General features: G+C 37.0%; 1 protein-coding gene across 1 annotated transcript in view; it reads left to right on the top strand.

Annotated features, from left to right (window-relative positions):
* EXOC2 (exocyst complex component 2) overlaps positions 1–22,288 on the top strand; it is a 134,867-nt gene that overhangs the window by 24,939 nt on the left and 87,640 nt on the right. Inside the window, exons 5-6 of the mRNA XM_075084156.1 lie at positions 5,595–5,708; positions 10,706–10,830. Coding sequence (XP_074940257.1) covers positions 5,595–5,708; positions 10,706–10,830 — 239 coding nt within the window. The remainder of the gene's footprint in view (positions 1–5,594; positions 5,709–10,705; positions 10,831–22,288) is intronic.

Genomic DNA, 22,288 nt, shown 5'->3' with positions numbered 1-22,288 from the left:
ACTTAGTGCGTATTGTGTGTATGCTATTAAGTATTTCTTTCACACAAGAAAATAAGTATTTAAAATCGTTAATCTTTGAGTTCTAGTTTTTTAGTTTTCAGGATGGAGTCAAGACTGATACGAAGCTTTATTTTTCTATCACCATCTTTATGCTGTCTTTAAGTGTAAAGCAGATCTGTGCCACCTTCCTCTGCAAGGAATATTTCTGGCTGTGGTGTTAGGCAGATGTAGCCAGAAACACTTACAGGGAGGCTTAAAGAGTATACAGAATAGGTGCCTCAGTCTGAGAAATGTGGAAACTTGGTATGAAAACACTAACAGCAATGTTGTAGTACTTGGGTTGGTTTTTGCAGTTGAGAGCTGTTACAAGAGCAGTTTGGTAGGTTACGTTCCACTGGCATAGGATTGTTCAGGATCTTGAACAGTTCTGGGAAGGAATATGTGATACCTGTTTCATGTAGGCACTGGTTGAAATCTGTTGGAAAATTTAGATCTATATAAAATTCATGAATGAATTGCTTGTTCAGAGGTACCACATACTTTTTCCCTCCTGCAAGCCCTTGTTAAATCAAACGTTCCCTGCCACGCCTACCTACTCTGTCAGACTAAGGAAGTACATTCTCTGCAAAGCAGAGCAGCAGTCAGACCTAGTGGTGGTTAGAAAAAATTGAGTAGTGTTTGTTGTTTTGCATGTAGCAGAGGTCATTATGGTGGATCCATCTCGTACATGAAAGCAAATGCTCACATGCTAAGTACATTCCACATACTTCTGTATCCACCCACTCAATACAGATGCTTCCCTCTTCCCACGAAAGCTTCCAAAACAGCTCATCTGGGAAGAGGGAACAGATGATCTTACGCTGCCACCTAATGGTAGATGTCAGCTTGCTACCATGAGATAGGAAAAGACTTTCTGGGGTCCTTGATATTTATTTTCAAGTGGCTTGTATGGAAATGTAGTCAGTTTCATCCTTGAATGTGATAGACTTGTGGAAATTTGTATCACAGAGATGCATGCGGAAAAATTGAGACTTGCAGGAGAGAGACGCAGTATATAGTAGTATATGGTCCTAATTTTATGATGTTAAAAATATAGTAACAGTTTTACTGCTTGTAAGGCTGATGCATCAGTTGCAGTTATCAGCCTACAATCTTTTAGTAGATTTCTCTTATCACATTCTGCTGTTTTTCAAATATGGTTGTCATTTTGCTGTCATATTTCTGATAAACCCAGTGCTATGAGGGAATAATTGCCAGAGTGCATCCTTCTCTTTTTTTTTTTTGTTGTTGGAATGACCTTTGTTAACACCTTCTGATTTGTTGAGTTTAGTCTACTTCAGTGTCCCTTATACTTGTCTTCTTGCATGCATGATTAATACAGTACAGTTGGTACAAAGTCTGGTTCTAGGAGTCTGGCTGGTACCAGACAGAGGGGAGGGTGTATAGCTGCTCTAGCTGGAGCTTGTTTATGCTGGTTGCTATTCAGGATCTGTGTTTATTTAAAGTTGCTCCTTTTGACCTATAAACTCCTGTGGAATTGAGGTTCAAGTTACCTTTTGGTGGCTGTATCCTGTTCTGGGGCTTGCCTTTAATCTGCAAGTATTGTCATGTATGCTGAAAAGCATACTATAACATTCTGAAGCTCTGGGAGCAAAATAACCTTTACAGAAAAATTACAACTTGTTTAGCTCTGTTCATAGTCAGGCTCTGTTCATTCGTATCTATTGTGTTATGTTGCTTGTTACTCAACTGTGACTGCTTGGAGGCTGTGATTTGGCCATGGAGGCTATAGCTAATCTTAAACCTCTGGAGAATATAAATGTTCTGTACATGCACAAGTTCTGTAGTAGAGTTTGTATGAAACGATATATGCTGTGATGTTAAATCAGATTTATTGAGTATCAGGCTATACAGAACCTAAAGTTTGGGGTAGGGGAGCGCACATGTAGCACAGGTGACTTGATTGTGTCCAATGTGCTTTGAATCCAAAGTAGATGTGCATGCCCTTTACATGGAAGGAAGGACCACTACATCTAATACTGCATGACTGCATAGATATAGTCAAAATGTCTTTGAGGGAAGTGAAAGTGTATACCAGCTTGAAACCAACCTATTTTTATTATAGTTCTCATGGAAATAGTATATGAAATCATAATCACTTCTATATTGAATATTGTTGCTGATGCATGAATAAGACTACCTTAAAATGTTAACTAGAGGTCTAGTACCAGATTTGATTCCGTTTTAGATAAAATAGTCTGCCTAGTAGAAAGTACTATGGTATAAATCTAGTATGTGTTCCTTAGCTGAAATTGTGAAGGTAGTGAAATATGTTGAGTTGTCAAGGATGGTAAGCATCTCTCTTCTTTTTCTGAGGTTTTCTAGATTCAATTTGTGATTCTCAGTTTCTTTTACAGTGCTTGCTTTTTAATCAATGATTAAGTATTCAGAGTTGCTTCCTGAAGTGATTCTTTTATATCAGGCAAATCAACAGAAAAATAATCAACAATTTCATTGTGTGTCAGCATGGTCTCAGCTTTTGCTACTAGTTCATATTCACCCCATAATGTTGAAATGAGTAAAACTGAAATACTTTCTGAAGTCTCATATGTGCTTGTTTGTAAGTAAACGGTAAGTAAAGTTTCATGAGAACAGCTTCCAAAGACTTACTTATTTAATTTCCTAATGGAAGTTAATGAAACAAACTTGTGTATGTGGAATCAAGTCTCTCTTTAGATGCATCTAGCCGGACACTTTAGAAATACAGTTGCTTTCAGTTTGGACTTTTTAGTGAGCAGCTTATTGTGAAGACAGCTGTAGCAAGTCATTTCAAGCTCCCCATATCTGTTAGTGGAAAAACTACTGGTAAAATTTATGATAAAAAGGAGGATACTACACCATAGAGTATAACATATTGTTAACATACCGCACACGTTTGCATTCATGTTTCTGCTCTGTTGTGACTATGTCTAAAATATGTGTGCACAGATAAAAGCACCCATAAATGCATTGCTAATTTATGGTTCTGGACAAATAACATCTGCTGGGAAAAAAGCTCCTAATAACGTTTCAATGCAGTCAAACATCAAACTGTAAAAACCCTTTCATTTTGGTCCCACTGTCTGTGAGCAGAACTCATTTGGAGGAACTTACTACATCCCTAGCTAAATTCTTGGTCCCCATCTCTCCCATTTTTTCTTTTTTTCCCCTAGGAATTGTAGAGCTCATGCATAAGTTCAAACTGTCATGCATATATCCTACAGTCTTGCAATAATAAGTAGCATTTGGTAATGGTATACTTGCGGAGTGTATGTGCTTTTTGTGTTGTATCTGTTTCTTTTGGCTTCTGAGAAAATACATTGAAGTTCTGAAAAAATATGAACAAAATTCTGCTTCTCTGTTGTGTGCATGCACTCATATAGTGCTTGCACTGAAGGTCTGAGTTCCTTTTGAGGTAATGGAAAGCTTTTTATTGTTTTTGGTTTTTAGCATTAAAAATGTAGTTGACCACAAAGATGCCACCATGCATGGATTTAATATAAACGCATTTTTGGACAACCATGACATGTATCACGTGTCAAGTACTGTCCTGCAAGCAAGTTCACGTGCCTACTGGGCACTTCCAACTACTTTGAATGAAAAATAAGGTATCTTAAAAAGGGTTTAAAGGAAGGATGAATTGAAACTTTCTTCTTGCATCCATCAGAATTTTCTGCTAACTAACTGGAATTCATGAAATTCAGTGTCATTGGTAATCCTGAATCTTACTACTTATGTTTATAAATTTTTATATTAACATTATCACTTTTTCATTAAAGCCAGACAAATGTTGGGACCTTCATTTTTAGTTGCTACATCTGTTTCTCGCACTATTTTCCCTGTCTCTCTACTTTTCATGTCTGTCATCACTTTTCCTTGCATCTCATTTGATTTTTTTGCTTGTTTTTCACAAAGCATTGTTTCATGCCCCTGCTGTAATCAGGTGCTACTGATGAGACTTCTGTGCCATGTCATTATGTATGTAGGACCTTTGTACCTGCTTGTGCTAATGACCATTTAGATAGGAATAAAAACGTACAGAAAACAACTCTTGTTTTTATATAATTGTACTTCTAAATGTGTCTGCCTTTATATTTGCTTCACTTAATCTGCAGTTTGCTTTTTGTAATAAAACCAGCTTTAGCTATCTTGAAATATGTTTAGATTACAGAAAAAACAAAACTAATAAATCACTACTTTCGTGTCCATTCAAAGGGCTTTTCATATGTATTAAATGTAATTGCAATAGCTGACTCTGGATTGCTACCCCCGCCCAAGTTTGTCAAATGTGAAGTATGACAGGTTTGCATTTGTTACAGTGTACTTGTATAGCAGAGTTCACCTGGCTTGTGAGCATCAGAGAGGTATTTTATTGACTTGATTTGACGTTGTGATACAAAAATTACATAGTAAATTTTTAGAATAGAATAGAAAATTTCAGTTGGAAGTGACCAATAATGATCATCTAGTCAAACTGCCTGACCAGTTCAGGGCTGACCAAAAGTAAACTAGTTTGCTGTGATTAGTTTCTGAAGATGGGATGCAGCTGGTGGTAAAGAACAGAGTGATGAGTGCACCTGGTGATGTATTGACAGTGCATGGTGGAATGAATATTGCCAAGTGTTAAGTGTGTGTCTGGATTGAGGGATGAAGATTGTCATGTTTTCATCAAAGTGCTTTAAATATATTTATTACACTGACTTAAAATAAATGGAATACCTTTTCTGTGTGAGTATTTTAGAAGGTACTTGTAGTTTCAAAAATACTGTAGCAGAGAAACTGCTTTCACAAGGAATAGGCTTGCATGCTATCTTTATGCATTGTAAGACTGAATAAAAACAAAGCATGCTGTTCCTTAAGACATGCCTATTTTCCTTTGTTTTGTGTGCTACAAACAGATAGATCAGTGTATTCTGTTTTGCAAGAGGATGATTTTAACTCAGGATTTCTTTCAGTGTGTTTATATAATGGAAGTATGCTCTGTGTATCTTCCTTTGTTTCCATGGGTCTACTTCTGCACGTGGACCAATAGACACTGATGGTGCAAGATCACTTAGAAGCTGTCAACCTGGTGATGTCCTGTCATTTTAAAGTTAGATAGATACTGGTTCATGGCTTATAGAAAATATTCTCTCTTATTTACTTGGCTTGGTGTACTGATTTTCTTGTTAAAGGTAGAGTTGACTTTTGAGTTCATTCAGCATTAGTGGTCATGCATTTGAGTGTTGTTAGTATCACGGTGAGTCTGTCTAGTCCCATGTTCTGAAGGCAGTTCTCTTTAGAAGCGTTTTGTACAGGCAACATTTCTGTCATGTGTAATGGTGAAATCAAAATAGTAAAATTAGTTTTGCTTAGGTTAGGTTTCAGTCTTTTCTTGTCCAGTGACACTACATGTGTTTGTAATACCAGATTTAATTTCATGGTGAGATATCAGTTTATACTTACATCTTGTTGGAACATGATTTTTCTTTCGGTTGGGTTTTTTTATGTGACACTTAATTGTAAGCTGTTTACCAGAGTATGTCTCACTGATGAAATGAATATTCATTTTTCAGAGGCAGATTTCCTCAAAAAGATTTAGAGGCACTGTTTCCTGGGATGAGTGCCGATTTCACTAGTGAAAACTTTTCTGCTGCCTGGTACCTGATTGAGAATCATTCAACAACAAGGTTTGTTTCTGTCATGTAAATAATTGTTTTAAACGCAAGTCATTTGATGTTACTTCATTATACAATAGATGTCATTGGTGGTTGACATTTACAGTAATAGACCAGTAGTCTCTACTGCCTGTAGTGTTTCTGCTTGGCTAGAAACTTGAATCAACCAGTTTGCTCATTGTGGTTATGAGGAAAACTTCAATTTTAGCCAGATCTGATTTATGGCCTCTTCCCCCATCCCCTCCCCTCCAGTGTCAGATGGTAGTTGTCTTGCTTCAGGCTAAAGTAGATTATGAATCAAGAAGTTAGGCAGCATGGCCTTGAGTGGAAACTCCAGGTATTAACTTAAGTCATGACTAGAGGCTCAGGATAAGGGCACTGAACAGACTAAGAGTAAAATTGTTAGTAGTATCGGTTAGTTTTTAGTTAACTCTTGTCAAATTTCTTTTACTATAGCATTTTCCACAAGTGAGTAAGATCTTTGAGGTAAATGTCTTAAAACCTTGACCATGTCTCCATTTTTTAAATCTAGTTCATAATAAGTACTTACATGACTGCATTATATAAATAAATTTTTGTGTGTATAACTGAGTTCTGAAACTTTTTATCTGCTGGTGTTCGGATAATACTGGAAGCCATTTTTAGTAGAGATGATGAGCCTTTTTGTTTTGCAGCTGGGTATTCTGATTGCAATTTGAAGGGAAATAACCCTTTGCATATTTATTTAATTTTTTTGTTATCTAATGTAGAAACAGGTGTGGGTTGGTGTTTTTTTGGAGGAGGTTGGGCGGTGGGAGATAGTGTGTGTGGTTTTGGGAGCTCCAGAAATAAGCATTAATATACTCGGGGAAATACTTCCATTTCCTCTCAAAGTGATGGTAGATCAAAGAGCCAAAACAACAGCAAGAGAACATTATTACCCAGTACGCACATAATGACAGTAACTAAAAGAGGAGTGATGCAACACTCTATCACAACACTATCTACCACAATCTGATAACTTCGGGGATCATCAGGTTTAAAAAAAAAAGCTGAGGGGATAATGAAGTGAGAAAGACAAACAGCTTGTGTTGTAGCTGTTTTTAAGACATTTCCTTTACGTTTGGCCCTTGGACTGTTACCATTTTGTTGCTTATTCATGTGGGCACCTGTGACACTGGCAAGAGAGATGTAAAACAGACCAAGAGTGACTGCAAAACCCTGGGGACAAAAGTGTCATGGGAGTCCATGTATTCTCTTTAATTTACAGATGAAGGGGAAAGCTTCAGGTAGTAGTGGATGCATCCTGCAGGTTCACAGATGGCTGTACCGCTGGCTTCAAAGGCAGCATTTTTCACTTCTATAGACATGGATCCATTACTAAAGAACAAGGACCGCTAGGAAGAAATGGGCTTCATTTGAAAAAGTGGGGCGAGAGCATAGCACCTTTGCTGGCAGAGGTTTACACTTTGGTGACAAGGGCTTCAAGTTAGGAATGTCAGGGGATGGTGATAACAGCTTGCAGTTAAGTGAAGGGACAGAGTGCTACATGTGTGGTTCAGTGATGGCATTGAGAGCACTGTTGGGGATTACAAAACCGGTTGGAAGGGTCTAACCTCAAGTGCCATTGCACACTCACATGCAGCGTGGGAAACAAGTAAGAGGAGCCAGAGCTCCACATGTGGGACTAGACAAGCATATAACTGGAATAAACTGGGATAGTTCATATGCCTGGTGTTCTGTGATGGGTGGGAAGAGGCCTTCTGAGAAAGATACCCAGGAAAGACGAGAGGGATTTGTTCCTTCACTCAAAGGTCAACTTGAATAAATATATGATCCCTCTTATGGAGCAGGTGGCAGGATGGTTGAGAGCTTGTTCAAGAGGCTGGAAAGGGTGACATAGCAGTGGGATGAGGAAGTGAACGAGATCTTCCTTAAGCAACTTGAGGAAGTCTCCAGAGACCAGTCCCTGGTTCCTGTATGAGACTTAAACTCCCTGATATTTACAGGAAAGGCAGCAATCCAGGAGGCCTGTGGAGAGTTCTGGGAATGACTTCTAACATAGCTGCCAGGTGGGCAGTCAGGGAAGCTGCTTTCCTAAATCTGATTATTGCAGGCAAGGCAGGGGATCTGATAACCAGTGGCAGCTTTGGCTGTAGCAATTGTGAAACAGTTGAGTGCAAGGCTCTAAGGGGTGCAAGGAAGGCAAGCAGCAAAGTACACACCTGAGGTTGGGCAACAGTAGTACAGAAGGCAATCTGGTGTTTGTAACACGCCATAAATACCAGTTGGCTGTCTAGTACAAATCGTCTTCTGGGGTGTATCAGCAAGACTGTATTACATAAGACATGGGGATAATTATTCTGCTCGGCGTTACTAAAGCTGCAAAGTGCTCTGCCCAGTTTTGGCCACTGCTTTAAGAAAGTAATGAAAGCTGAGCTACAAAAATAGGAGTATATTTATATCTGTGCCTATACAGCTTGAATGAATTAAGTGCTTTTAGAAAAGAAACAAAACTAATATAGAATGCATGTTCTGAAATACATAGTGGCCAGTTCAAGGATAGCCATCAGTTGTTCTTGGTTTACCAAGAGTAGAACAAGCTGTCTCACTTTGCCACAAGGGAGATTTAGTTGCAGATTAAAAACAATATTAGATTGCTTGATCCCTGGGACAGTGTAACTTGGAAAGCTGTGGAATCACTATCGCAGGAGAGTGCTGAGATTTGATTTGACAGCTGTCTGTCATAGATGGCTTAGGTACATTCTAAGGATGCTGTGGATCCAAAAAAGAGTTAAATAACTTCTTAGAACTGATCAAATTACTCTCTCTATCAGAATTACCATGGAATATGAGCAACAGCATAATCTCTAATAGGACAAGGTGTCAATAAAATTATTTTTCTGGTCATCAGTGCTGTGAATTGATAACTTAAATAATTACATTAGCTTGTATGGTCCCTTTTAAACTTGTATTATGCCAATGGGTGAGTTCCTGAAGTCCATTCTCATGTAAATTTGAAGCCTCCTATTAAGAAACACTTTGTCTAGTATAAGCTTAAGTTCTTTGTTTTTTTCTTGGGATAAGAAATCTTCCATTGATTTATGTCTTTGCATATTAATAGTTTCAAGTCATGGTCCCCTCAGTCCAGTAGAATAAGAAGTATTAATTTTTGTTTTTTAAATGAAAGCTGGTTTTTTGCATATTAATTCACTTTATATGGGTTTATAAAATCCAAATCTTAGTGTAGAAGGTGCAAAAGCTGTGTAGAACTCAAAAGGAAGAATGGCTCAAATGGTAGGATGAATCCACTCATGTTTTGAATCTAATTATAAATAGATTTTTAAATAAAGCAGCAGCAAAACTTTTTTCTTCCCACTTCAAAATATGTAGTCTTAGAAATAATCTGGAATTATATAATTATCTGCCCCGTATCATTTGTGCTGTTTTTCTGGAAACACACAGCAACACTTTAGTTCTTGTCCTTTATGTAACCTCAGGTATCGAGAGTTCTGAATGTGTGGTGCACTGATGTTTTGGTTAGTTTATGTCTGTTTTTTCCTTGAAGGAAATTCTTTTTAAGCAATCAAAATAACATCTTTTTTTATGTATATACCCCTGGCAATATCCTGACATATATAAACAAACTATTTAGACATACTATTCAATCATCAGAAAACATAAAACAGTGCTTAAAAAGACCACTGTACGCATTTTTGTTAGTTTGAAAATGCTCCTGGTAACTACTTCTTGTATGCCCAAGTAGACCAGTCCAGCTATTGAGTAATGTGACTTCTGTCCAGCAGATGGAAACAGGAAATAAACCAAAATGTTGTGACATCATCAGTATAAAAAGGAAAATGTCTCTAAGTGCACCAGTGTGTTTCATCTCCCATCAGGTGGTGATAGCCTTCTCGCTGCCTGGGCTAAAGTTGCGTTTGTTTTCTTAATATGTCTTTTTCTGACACTTTAAAATGGGCAACGAGTTTTGGTTGATTTGCCGTATGTCTTAATTTCCTGCTTCATTGTTTCCCTCTCTTCACTGAGATATAGTGCAGTTTTTTGTTTGATTCTCCTGTATGAGGGAGATGGGTTTGGAGAAGCTAGGAGAAAATACTTCAAGGATGAAAATCGTGTTATATTTTCATTTCTGAGCTTGTTCGTGATAGTGCTTTTATAATGAATCCAGTAGCATAACTGCTGAGATAATATTCATCATCATGAACAAAAAAAAGATATGCAAGTAATGAAGAATGTCATGACAAAAGGCTTCTAAAATAATTGCAGCTGTTTGCAAAAAATAAAAATGTGAAATGAAATGTAAACTGGCAATAATCTAGAAAGATTAGGAAACTAAGATAAAAAGAAACCTACCATACAAACAGTGATGAGTAGGTGATTAATATTCCCCTATGAAGTCTCTTTCAAAAACAATTCAATAGGCTACATATAAAATGCATACTTTTGTAAAGCAGGAATCTGTTCAGCTTGTCTTTATTTTTGCACTAATATGATGTTCAATTCTGAACTGTGTGTCCAAACCAACATAGAAATATTGAAGGAATTCAGAAACTGAAAGTGAAGAAGGGTTGTGCACTAAGCTGCAAAGTTAAACAAAAGTGGTTATTAATAAAGAGAATTCTAACATCCCAGTACTTAACCTAGTGTACTAAGTGTAATACATTGTACTAGCACCTATTTAATATAGTACAGACAGTTAACTAAGAGCAATATTGCATGTTTAGAAGAAATTTCTTGACTAATTTGTATTATAAAGAAGCCTATTCCATCACAAGTGGTGGGAGCCCTGCATTTAGGATTAATACTAAAAACCCTTTGGACTAAGAGTAAATTGTCATTATTGAGAAGCACACTTATTAGCAATTACTCATTCCTTAATAGCTGATGCAAAAGTAGCTGCCATTATTTTCCAAGTAGTTTGTTCTGTTTATTCGTTAGCTGACCTTTCTTGTTGTTTGAATGTCACAGGGGTTTTCTTGTTTTTTGTTTTTTTGTTTTTTTTTTTCCAGTTTTGATCAGCTAAAAATGGCTGTTGTGAATTTGAAGAAACAAGCTAATAAGAAAAATGAGGGGAGCCTAGCTTATGTGAAAGGAGGCCTCAGCACATTTTTTGAAGCACAAGATGCTCTGTCAGGTAAAGATGCTTTGCACTTACTAAATACAGTATAAAAGGAAAGACAATATCTGCATGTATGGTTGAATTTAAGATTAAAAAGTACCGGTTTTCTTCACAGTCTCTCCTAAAAGTGTATAATGAGCCTGAAATCTGTATTGTGTTGGTCACAAGCTGGGACTAGCTAGCTGATTGTTGTTATATTTGCAAAAGGTGGCACCAAGTGTATCTTACAGGAATTGGAGGCATTTAGTGAAACTGCTTAGGCCACAAGTCCAGAAAAGAGAGGGAATGTTAAACTGGAGATAACGTTAAGATGACCTACAAACTGTAGCAACAGAAAAAGTTGATGTTATGATGCGTTATTGCATAGTCAGACTGTAATATTTACGTGAATATTCAGTACGCTCTGACTTGGAAAATCAGACAGCCTTTATATTCTGCTTGCTGCAGGGAAAATGCAGTACACTAGTCAGATTACCTTAGTTGTCTGTGCCATTTTTATATATATGTTTTTACTTATTTTTATATACAGACACATATTCACACAAACACACACACACACACACTCTCCCTTAAAGCACAAAATGTCTCTCAGGTAAAAGCTCATTGTGGCTACCATAGTCCTGTCAGTGGCAGTGCTGGCCCATCCCCAATACGTTTGACATTTACTACTGTGCTGTTCTCCATAGCTACTGTAGAGTGCAGGATTATCTCCTGATCACTGATCCTGTGTTTATGGTACCATGGAGTAAGAAAACTTAGAGAACCTCAGCCAGGCTAGCACCTCTGTTGGCTTTAGGAACACTGCTTTGGAGAAGCACCATTTTTCTCTTGACCCACTTGAAGGCCACTCACTTAACTGCCTAATAGCCACTTCTGTGTGTCAAGGGAAAGGGAAGGTAGTACTGTCTCACCTGGTGGTCCACCTGTATTCCTGCCTCAGGCAGATTAACCTGTGTCCTGCCCTTCATATGACAGCATCTTCAGAAGTGCTTGATAGCTTTTGGCTACCTGCCTAATTTGGTAGTTTTTAAGAGGAGAACTTTTTCCACAAGTGTGCACATATGAGCTTTGGTAGGGAAGATGTTGTCTTGAGACATCTGAGGAGTCTTCTTGCAAAGAATCTTAACTCCTAAATATCTTTATTACCCCACCCAGAACTGACCTATTACTGACTGTTTTTGGAAAACCTTGGCCTAAATCTAGATAGGTTTAGTAACAGAAGACAAGTATTAAAGGATTTAGTGGAAATACTAAAGAATGTGGTGGTGGTGGTAGTCCTAGGGAAAGGCACTAAGAATAATCAGTATTTGGCATCCTTTAACTTTTATAAATTGAGTTTTTCTTAAATTCTAGGAAAAATTATGATAGGCTATTTCTTTGTAAGTCTTAAACAGGATTTTAACATTTTCAAGATATTTTTCTTAAATAGTTCAACATCCTAAATAATCCTGAACAAATGTTGAAATGTGACTTGTTTTTCACAGCCAAATTTGCTTTGCATGTAGAGTAGCAAATACTCTAAAAGATTCAGAGTGTTCTGTTTCCAAACAGTTACTGCTATGGGCAAATAGTAGTGGATGTGGACATACCTGTTGTCTTGTAAGATTATTTTTTTGACCAGCAGAGAGTTAGTAGGATTTATAGAAAGCTAATGTAAATCATAAATGTCATGAGGTTTTAGAAAGACTGAACACAACTCAGTGATTTTCTCTTGTCCTATCTATTAAAGTGTAGGCTTCTTGCCTTTGGAGTCTGATTTCCTGATAAATGAAGAGGTCAGAGAGCTGGTAGGGTTATAAAAATACTAATAAAATAATGTTAGGGAAAGGAAACTCATTTATTTCACTAAATATTATAGTTTGTTAAAGTTGAGAACATAGTAGCTGCAATATTGGTTTGCATCTCTTATCTGTATCAGAGTGTTATTTTTACCTAAAGTTAGAGTTTATCAGGACAGTCCTTTAGATAAATTAAGAACTCGGAGCTTGGGATGACTCATGTGGGTCTTGGTGCCACTTTTCGTCTCTAACTAAAATGGCTTGTTTTTGTCTTCCTCCCAGTGATCCCGCTTAAGTGCTCAAAAGGAAGCAGACCTGTAGCTTGTGCTGTTATAAACAGTGAATTAAAACAGTACAAAGGAAGAATGGCCTTGGTGCTGTTACAGAAGAAAATTAGAGAGTTGGAAGTCTTAATCTCTTATAAATTCAAAGCTATAACACTGGAGGTCAAGGGACTTATCAATACAGTATTTAGTTTTTAAATTCTGAAATGAAAATCTTAATGAGGATGCAGTGCAGGTCACAGCTGCCATCTGTAGTATTTTAGTATGTGTTTCTCTGTTGAAATTTCCTATTAAACACGCATACATGAGTGGTTTTGATTCTTTTCAGTCAAAAAAGCCCCCCTTATTGCATATGAGTTTCAGCTTTGTAACGCAGAATTGCTTATTTTCCCTTTCTTCCCGCTCATGCAGAATATTTTTTGAGGGAGTGTAGCTGGAAAAATTGCATAACTTTTAAAAAACTTGGACCTGTGATAGGTACAATCAATAGCTAAGTTGGATGTGGAGAGGCTTCCAGTAGCAGCAAGAAAAAAGGGTGTCTTCGATGACGTCATCCAGCCCTCCTGCCACATGTCAAAGATTTTTTCCAGAACATTTGATCACCACAGTTTTCTCGAAGGAAAGATGACAAGAATTACGTGTAAACATTATTAGCATTGTTCTAGAGAAACAGCTCAGATGCAAAAAAAAAAAAGCACAAAACCCCCCCTGAAACAAACAAAAAAACCCCAAAAAACCCCACCCCAAACAAACAAAAACACACACAATAAAACACAAACAAGCAAAACCCCAAACCACCAAACAACAAAACCAAACCAAAAAACCCCCAAACCCTAAACAAACAAAACCTCCATTAATTCTTAGGCGTGGAATGATGAAATTCAAGCTCTTTAACAGAAGAACATGAAATTAAAAGTCCCGTTATACTCTGGCTATACAGTGTTTGTGCAAGATGATATAATGGCACTTTTCTGTCCTTACACATGTAAGGGTGAATTTGTGTCTCTTATTTTCTCCTTTAAAAAGGTGCAACTAGAATTTGTATGCATTTAAACAAAGCTACATGAAGTATAGTTTATTTTAGAAACCTGAAAGATTGTTTCAGCACGAACTCTTAGGGACATAGTCTTAGGTCTGCGAACTTTCATTATTTGATGCTGTACGTACAACTGTCACAGATGAAAAGTGACTCAGGGGAAAATCATTATTGAATACCATCTTCCAATATGATTTAAATTTCCTGAGCGGCTTAATTTTGGTGTGGGTTTGGGGTTTTTTGTTTCTTTGGTTTTGGTTCGGTTTGGGTTTGGTGTTTTTTTTTTAATTCACTTCCTCTGGGAAGATCTCTAAAATCTAATGTATTTTCTGAAGATATGTTTTTGTTGATGGGCAAAAGTTTAGGCTCACAATTTTCCCCTCCAGATACCCTAGAACACAACTTCCAAACCCAGTGCTTTCTAAACTGTAGGTCTGTTCTGTTGATGTAGAGCGGAGCTATCTGTGCACAGTTATTTCTCTTAGGTCTCCCAAAATTGGTACAGGATGGTGCTTTTTGCAGGGGCTCACTTTAAGATGTATAACACTTGCTTTACCAGGTACTTCGTATTCATCTATTTGCACATCTGTTGATACCTGCTTTTTTTAATTCACACTTTTAACAGTTTTGTTTCAAATGCATTTACTTGATCTGGGGAACCCTGAATTACTGATTACAATGCAGCTTTTTTCATTAGTTAGGATCAGGAAGATCCATCTGATTGTAAGTGTGCTGTCAGACCATATTACACATTTAAATGAGTATTAATACTTTCACAAGTAAGCAATGAAAACCGTAAAAAGCTATCCTGAGATGTTTATTGTATCTTGTGATTTAGAAACTATTTACTGAGAAAATAAGAGGTCAAATAGGCCAGAACCCTTGCTTGTTTGGTTTAATTTCTTGGAAAATAGAATTGCCTTATCAGATCCTCATGTCTCTCCGCCTGTTAGCTTGGCTGACAGTTTGACAGTGACTTTGCTGCACAGGAGATGTTCAACAGGAAGTTTGTTTCATCAGCCGAAGAGAGCTGTAAACTGAGTTAAGGGGAACTGGGCTCACCTCAACTTGACCCACTTGTCAACGTCAGGGAGTTCGGCTAATTTATTTCCCCTAATTCTAATTGCAACCTAGAAAGTAACATTCCTAAAAGTGCTGCTGTTTATATGCTTGTAGGCAAGTCCTGTTTTATTCTCATGAGCAAGTCATGTCCCACATAGAAGTCTCTGGAAAGCTAGAAAACTAATTTACTTTGAGTACACTTTTGAGAAGTGCTCTTTACAAAGAGCCTTAGGCTGCAGAGGTGCTTTTTATTTAAGTGAAAGAAAAAAAAACAGGGAAATGACCACTAAAGTTGCTCAATTATGCAAAACTATGCAAGTACGACATCCATATTGGCAAGTAAAGAAGATGCTGTGTTGTCTTTGAAACACAGATATGCTGAACAAATTTGAGATTTAGATTTGATTCTCTAGTTTGTCATGGCAACCGTTCTTCTTGTGCAGTTACAACCACAAACATATTTACAAGACTTTCAGGGAGAAATCTATACAGAGGAAGCAGTGCTGGCTATTACAGCACTACTCCTTTTTTCTCTTTTCACTCCTGTTTACGTATGTGGCCTGTGGGAACGCCGGTATGATGGGGAACTTAGACTGTAGTTGGCCTTTTGTCTAATACCTTAATACATATACTAGGATAATGTTTACCTGGCTGAAGTGATCCTATATCTGGTCAATGCCTGTTTTTTTGTTTTTTTCCTTCCAATAGGGGATGAGTTGTAAAAATATTCTAAGACCCATTCTAGGATAAGCATGTCAGTGATCCAGGATCTGATTCAGTATGAATAAGTGTATTCTGTTGCCATTATGTCTGTTAAATTAATTTTCTCTGAGACTAAAGCAAAAGATACCACTGGATCTATATTCAATTCTGAGTCCAACTGGGAATTTGAGAAACCTAAAAAACTGATGCTTGTCTGTCATATAAGTGTCCCTTTGCTTCTGGCTGTTGAGTTATGTCATGTTTGAATTTAAAGAGTACATATAGCCAATTTTTCATTAGTGATTCTGCTTGCAAATTAGACTAATGACTGACTAACTTTGAAGTGGTTTTACATTGCTAGCTCTTACCTTAGTTCACTCTTTTTTTTGTCTTTTTGTCTGTTTGTCCAGTGAAATGCTACTCTGACTGTTTTTGCTAGGTAGTATGGCAGCAGACAATCATACCAGGTTTTGCTCTTGTCCTATTCCTGTTTTGTAACATTATCCAATTCACAGTTTTGCTTTACTTTGGTCTCATACGTGTTTTCCTGAATAGTATGAATTTTTATTAAACCGATATGTTTGAATTTGATTTAGTCAAATCCATATGGTTGCTACAAATGGTATGTAACTGACTTGAAATGGCTAGAATAGCTCTGTGTTGAGTGCTCTGTGTGGTCTGTCTCTATCTATTAATGTTATCTTCCTCGTCCCGCTTCAAGTGATATAATATTTTCTTTGCAGGGTAAGAACAGCATGCTATTATAGCTAGTAATTTTCGATATGGTAATTCACAGAGGTTAAGAAAGAACAGGGCTATGGAAACAAGCTGGGAAGGATAAACTAAGATGCTGCATGTACTGGGAACGTATCCAACAGCGTATCAGTCACTTCAGAGTAACAGTTTACATGCATGTATGTGCCCCACAGTAGATGCAAGGTAGACTATTTCCGTTTGAGAATTAAGATCATGCCTCCAAGTAGTCATGAAGCAATAGCTGATGTGCTCTAAGCTCACTGTCTAGCTTTCCAAGTGGATGCTCATGTCTGAAGACTTGAGGTGTCCTTGTGCTATATTTGTACATAAAAGCTGAATAAGAAGCAATCGCACTATCATTGCTACATATTTTGTCCTTACACTTATGGGCCTTCTCATGTATGCACAATGAAAAAAACAGGCTTGCTGATTTAAGTTTGACTGTTGAAAACGTGTGTTCTGAACTTGCAGTGCTAGATACTAACAAGGGGGATGTTGCAATAAGCAATGTATGCAGAGAGAGAGATGACCTGACAGAGGGGTGCCATTAAGGTAGATAAGTGGTGGTAGGTAGTTTAGTCTCAGGTGGATGCTTCCTCTTCATGCAATGTCTAAGATTAATTTCTGTAGAAGACCAATTTTTATCTTAATGCAAATCTAAAAAATAAAAGGTTACGTGATCGTGATTGATAAAAGGCTTATTTGTGCAGGTTCTGGTATAACATTGTCTAGAGGGTGTATTTTTAAGTGTCTCAAGCAAGATTTCTGAGATACTTGCCTAGAAATGTCACACTTGCTTAAATATAAATTTGTGTAAGATGAAAGTAATCACGTCTGTGTCATTAAACTACAGTTTTCGGCCTCTTAGTGCCATATAACCTGCCTTCCTAGCACTGTGCTTATTTTGTTGGGGTTTTTTTTGTATCATTTTAAGTCTGTCTGTTTTGTTTGATTTTTGCCACTGTGTTGGGTAAGCAAGCTTGAAAAAGTAAATGCTGGAGAAACAAAACACAAAATGGCAATTAAAGACAATACTACATTTACTTCAATGTTTTGTAATTTTTGCTTGGATTAGCAACATTTACCAAAATAAAACCAAGTTTGCAAAAATATCTAGAAGTCTTGTGGGGAAAAAACCCAAACCAGATTAAAAAAACCCAAACTTAGTGGTATTGACTATTAGCCATAGTTACAAACTTTCAGGTTTTTAAAGTTTTCATAGTGTTAGATTATTACCAGCTCTGTTCATGATGTGCGCCCTTTATGTATTGCTTTGCTCATTATGTATAGCTATGCACTCATGTTGAAACCAATCGGAAGTTTTTACCCTACATATGAGCGCTATCCTCATCAATAACCTTCTTATGTTTTGTTCAAATTACAGAAAACTGTTAATCTTTTGATAAAGGGAACCAAAGGCATTTTTATTCATGTGTTGGCATGAATCCTGGCAGCATGTTAGCATGTGCTCTTCATCCCTCCGTTACGGTGCTTTGGTGCCAAGTTCTTTATAGTTACCACATCAGATCTTCGGAAATACTTTACTGAGTCAGTCTCTCCTTTTTGTGTTGGGTTTTTTTTCCCCCTGTCTTGTTTTTTGCATCTGACTAAAAGGGTTTGATTCATTTCAGGTACTTTTTTTTTTTTTCTTTAGCCATATTTCTGTGGAAATGGGTAAGATTTTCAGATATACAAAATGCATTTCTAGCCATCTTTTAATCAGAAAATGGTAGAAAACTTGCATCTGTGTTGCTTTGAGCTGAGATAGGCTGAGCAATTTTTCAGAATACCACTCTTCCTGCCTATCTGCAAATACGTTTTTAAAAATTTCTAATGAGTAAATTAAGAATGGAATTCGCAAGTCAAAAACCATGTGATCCTGGCAAATGGGGTTTAATTTGTTAGATTTACGGTTGCCAAGTAGAAAACCATATTCTTCCTTAGATTAAGTAAAATTGTTTTCAACACAAGCAGCAATGAATTAATTGCAGTTTACTTTATAAGGCCTGCACTGTGGCTTATTTTCCAGATGGAACTTTTTGCATGTGTGTTAACCCAAACTAACCAATTCTGAAGTATTTAGTCATGGTTTAGAGATTGCGAGCTCTAAACTGAGTCTCATCACTATTACTAGTTAGTATCTCACTGCAGCTCTGAAGTTTGCAAGCCTTTAAATATTCTGACTTAGCTGGGAAATGTAAACACTTATTGGCAAAGATGATACCAAATACAGTTAATTTTCTGGCCTTAGTTGAAGCACCTAAACCTAGCTTCTCCTTTATTTATTGCATGCTCCTTACAGTAAAGCTGCTGAATAATGGTAAACAAGCTCTCCTAGGTTTCCAACTGTTGTTCGGACTTGTAAAGTTTGTATCAGGTGAGTCCAGGGTGACTGGCAATTCAAGAAAAAAAAATCCTGTCCATCCTTTATTTCAGGCCTTCAAAGACCTGAAATTTTCTCCTTGCTCTTCTTGCTGCAGCCAGTGATGAGTTGAGGATATGAAGTTGCATCTAAAGTTAATCTTAACTGCTGGCTACTGTAAGAGGCGGAGGCTGGCTTTCTACCTGCCATTGGCCATGTGCTCCTTCCTCTTCCCTTGTATTGCAGCGGTGCAGCTGAGGCAAGGTTTAGACAAGCTCACTGATCAATAAAGAAAAGTCTCTTGCTTACTGAGTTAGTTTACCATGAAGTCATCTCACTATGGCTGCCCTGCAGCTGTGTGATTGTGAGATCCAGCAACAGGAAGCATGTGGGTGCAAGAGAACAGGGATTGTCCCAGGCAGCACCATCTCACCGTTATATGGTTTTATACTCTAAAAGAATAAATTGAGTATCTCTAGATTCCTTCCAATCAGATTAGGCTTACAGATATTTTTCTTGACTTCATATAATTTTGCTTGTATAAACTTCTAACTTGGAGACTTTTTGTCTGGTCTCCATGGAAGGAACATGTACTTAGCTATTCAAAAATCAGTTGATGCAAACAAAGTAAACTTAGACTTTCTGGTAAAGCGTTTTTCATAACATTTTTTCACTATGGAAACTTTTTTTTAACCCATATGAATGCACTTATTGCTAAATCTGAATATAATATATAAAAAGAGCTTCAGTATACAAACAAAGTAATGTGTTAAACATCTAGAAGGAAATAAAGCAAATCCTCTTGTGTGTATACAGAGTAACTTATGTAGGTCTATTTTTTTAAGTACGTCCTAAAATACATTATTTCAGACAGTGGTCCAAAAATGGCTCCTATTTTTCCACTTTCTGTTACATATGTTTAATATACATTTATCTGTACTCCACAGTGCTTTCCACCCTTCTAGAACTTAACATATTGTTTTATTTTTATTTTTTCCCCATTGGCATCTTTTTTTTTTTTTTTTTTGTCTGAACATCCCTACAAATTGGCTTAATGGTATCACTCTTCCTGGGTTTGCAAACTAAGAATCTCATACTTTATGCTAAGATGCTAACTTTAAATGCTACCAGTGTGAAAAATGTTATCCTCCATCTTCTAAAACGAAAAGGAGGGAATAGCATTGCCATTGTGTATTCTTACTGAAAGGAGCTGAGAAAGAGAACTGCTTTGGAGAAGACATGTTTTAAAACTTCCAGGAACTGTTAATGATCATGTTATAATTTCTAAATAAGCTGCCTTCAGAATAAAAAACTACAGTTCATGACTTGACATTTTTGAAAGTGCTAACATGGTAAATCGTGCTCTTTCAAAACTTCTTGTTCTGTACATGAAATTAAGTCTTCATCATGTTTTACATATATTGGCAACAAAAGGGGCTTTGATAGAGTTTTAGATGTTACAGTTAGGTTTTGGAAATTTTTAGGTGTGTCCCCTTCAAGAGTAACATTATACTTAATAGGTGAGCAATTAATGCTATGTAATTAGTGGTTCCAAAATACTAAATTTTAAAAAATCTTTGAGGCAATATATAGCTTAGGGTTTTTTAATCCACGTCTGTTTAGAAAGTATCTCTCAAAAATATGCTTCATAGAATGATTTCAAAATATTTAAATTCAAATCATTACTTTGATGTGGTTCCAACAGTACTTGCAACATTTGTTTTTAAAATACCTGCTTATGTTGTGGTTGCTCTTCTGATGAAATTGCCTTTCAGTATGTAACATTAATTGCAGTACAGTAATTGGCTGCTCATGACCGGAACTGATGTATATAAATGGAATAATATCATTAGAACTTTCAGTGTTTTTGTTATTAAGTTGTAGAGGTTTCCTTGTAGGTAAGTGGTGCCCACATCATATATAAAATATGTACTACAGTTAACAATACACCATCTTTTAAGAGAGACTTCTGGTCCTTAAAATATGCAAGAATCTGTCAGTTTTCGGTCATTTCATTTAAGTGTTGATTGTCTTAAGAGATACGGTGTCCTAAATTAGATTCCGTGACCCCCTGCCCTCCCCCGAAATGACTTTATTATAGGTGCTCCTGCATTTTCAAGGAAGCAAAGCTTTCTGAAATTCTTTGTGTAGGATCAAGAGTGAAGGGTCAAATTTAGCTGTTTGAGAATAATGGAATTCTCTTTCCCTTCCCCCACCCCTGCCCTCCCTCCCACCCACCCCAAATGCAAATTCCTCCTTTGAAGGAGGCCGGAGATTATCAAGGGCCATCCCGATTCAGAATAGCCACCCTCAGCCACAGGGCTGCCTTACTAAAGGTAGTTTCTGTCCGTGTTTGGTTGTTCTTAAAGTGTGTCTACATAGCATGTGCAAGTAGGGATGGCATTGCGGAGGAAACCAGTTGGTGATGACATTTCTATGTGCACATTATTTGTAGTTCAGGGTGGCATCTTAGACTAGCTCGAGTACCACCCAGTGTATTGAATTCCATTATCTCTTAGAGCATATTAGGTATACTCACAGAGTGCATCTTGTAGTTTTGTTTCATCTTAAAAGAATCCAGCTGAGGGACTCTGGTTGCTCTGCCATGCAAACCAAAGTAATATAAGCTGAGACAATTGGGAAACTGGTTTCAAAACTGTATTTGTGTTTTGAACTAGAATATGTCGTTACTCGCTTTCATCACAGCACTGAGCATCACCGTTTTCAAGGGTAGTTTAGCTTCACTTCATTCTACTGAGAACCAGCAGGAAGCAGTAGGAGGTTTGTTTAGAAGTCTTAATTTTATCTAAAGCAACAGAAACTTGATAGAGCAGATTTTACGTAAGGAAAATAGTATTTTAAAATCATTTTTATATATGCTGTATGCATATATATACAGGAATAATACCCTAAAAAACAAAAACAAACAAAAAAAACCCACACCAAAAACCAAAACCAAACCCCACAAACAAAACTAAACCCTGATCTGTGCCAGTTCTCCTGAATCCTGAACAGAGGAGATGAGAGAAGGAAGGATGTGTAAGAGAGGGGAAATAAAAGAGTATCTACACTCCATTCACTGTTTGTATTTGCAGAGTGGTATAGTGTAGTCAAGCTATGCTGGTAAATCTCTCCCTTCCTGAAAAAGAAGTTGTAATAAACCAATAAATTAATGCTGATACTATGCACTTCCACATCTACTAGTAATACCATGTGGAAACAAGAATTAGGGATTTTGGCATTTTAGGACAGGAAAAAAAAATAGCATCTTCCAAAAAAATTAAGCAAACTTCCTTCTGTTTTCAGGTGGTTTTGAGCAAAAGGATTGCAGTGCTTCTGGGTGATGGTTAATGCAGTGTGTTGCTGCAAGATACTCTAAGTTGTGTTTTTTGAGCATACATTTTATAGATGAAAACAACTGGTGGGCAGTGTCCTAGCACTTGATTTTTGGCCTCAGCCAAATTCCCTATGACTCTTTCTATCCTTTAATTAT

This window comes from Phalacrocorax aristotelis, chromosome 2 (assembly GCF_949628215.1).
Source record: "Phalacrocorax aristotelis chromosome 2, bGulAri2.1, whole genome shotgun sequence".
Taxonomy (NCBI): Eukaryota; Metazoa; Chordata; class Aves; order Suliformes; family Phalacrocoracidae; genus Phalacrocorax; species Phalacrocorax aristotelis.
The sequence above is the reverse complement of the archived record's forward strand: the minus strand, read 5'-3'. Positions and strand labels throughout refer to the sequence as shown.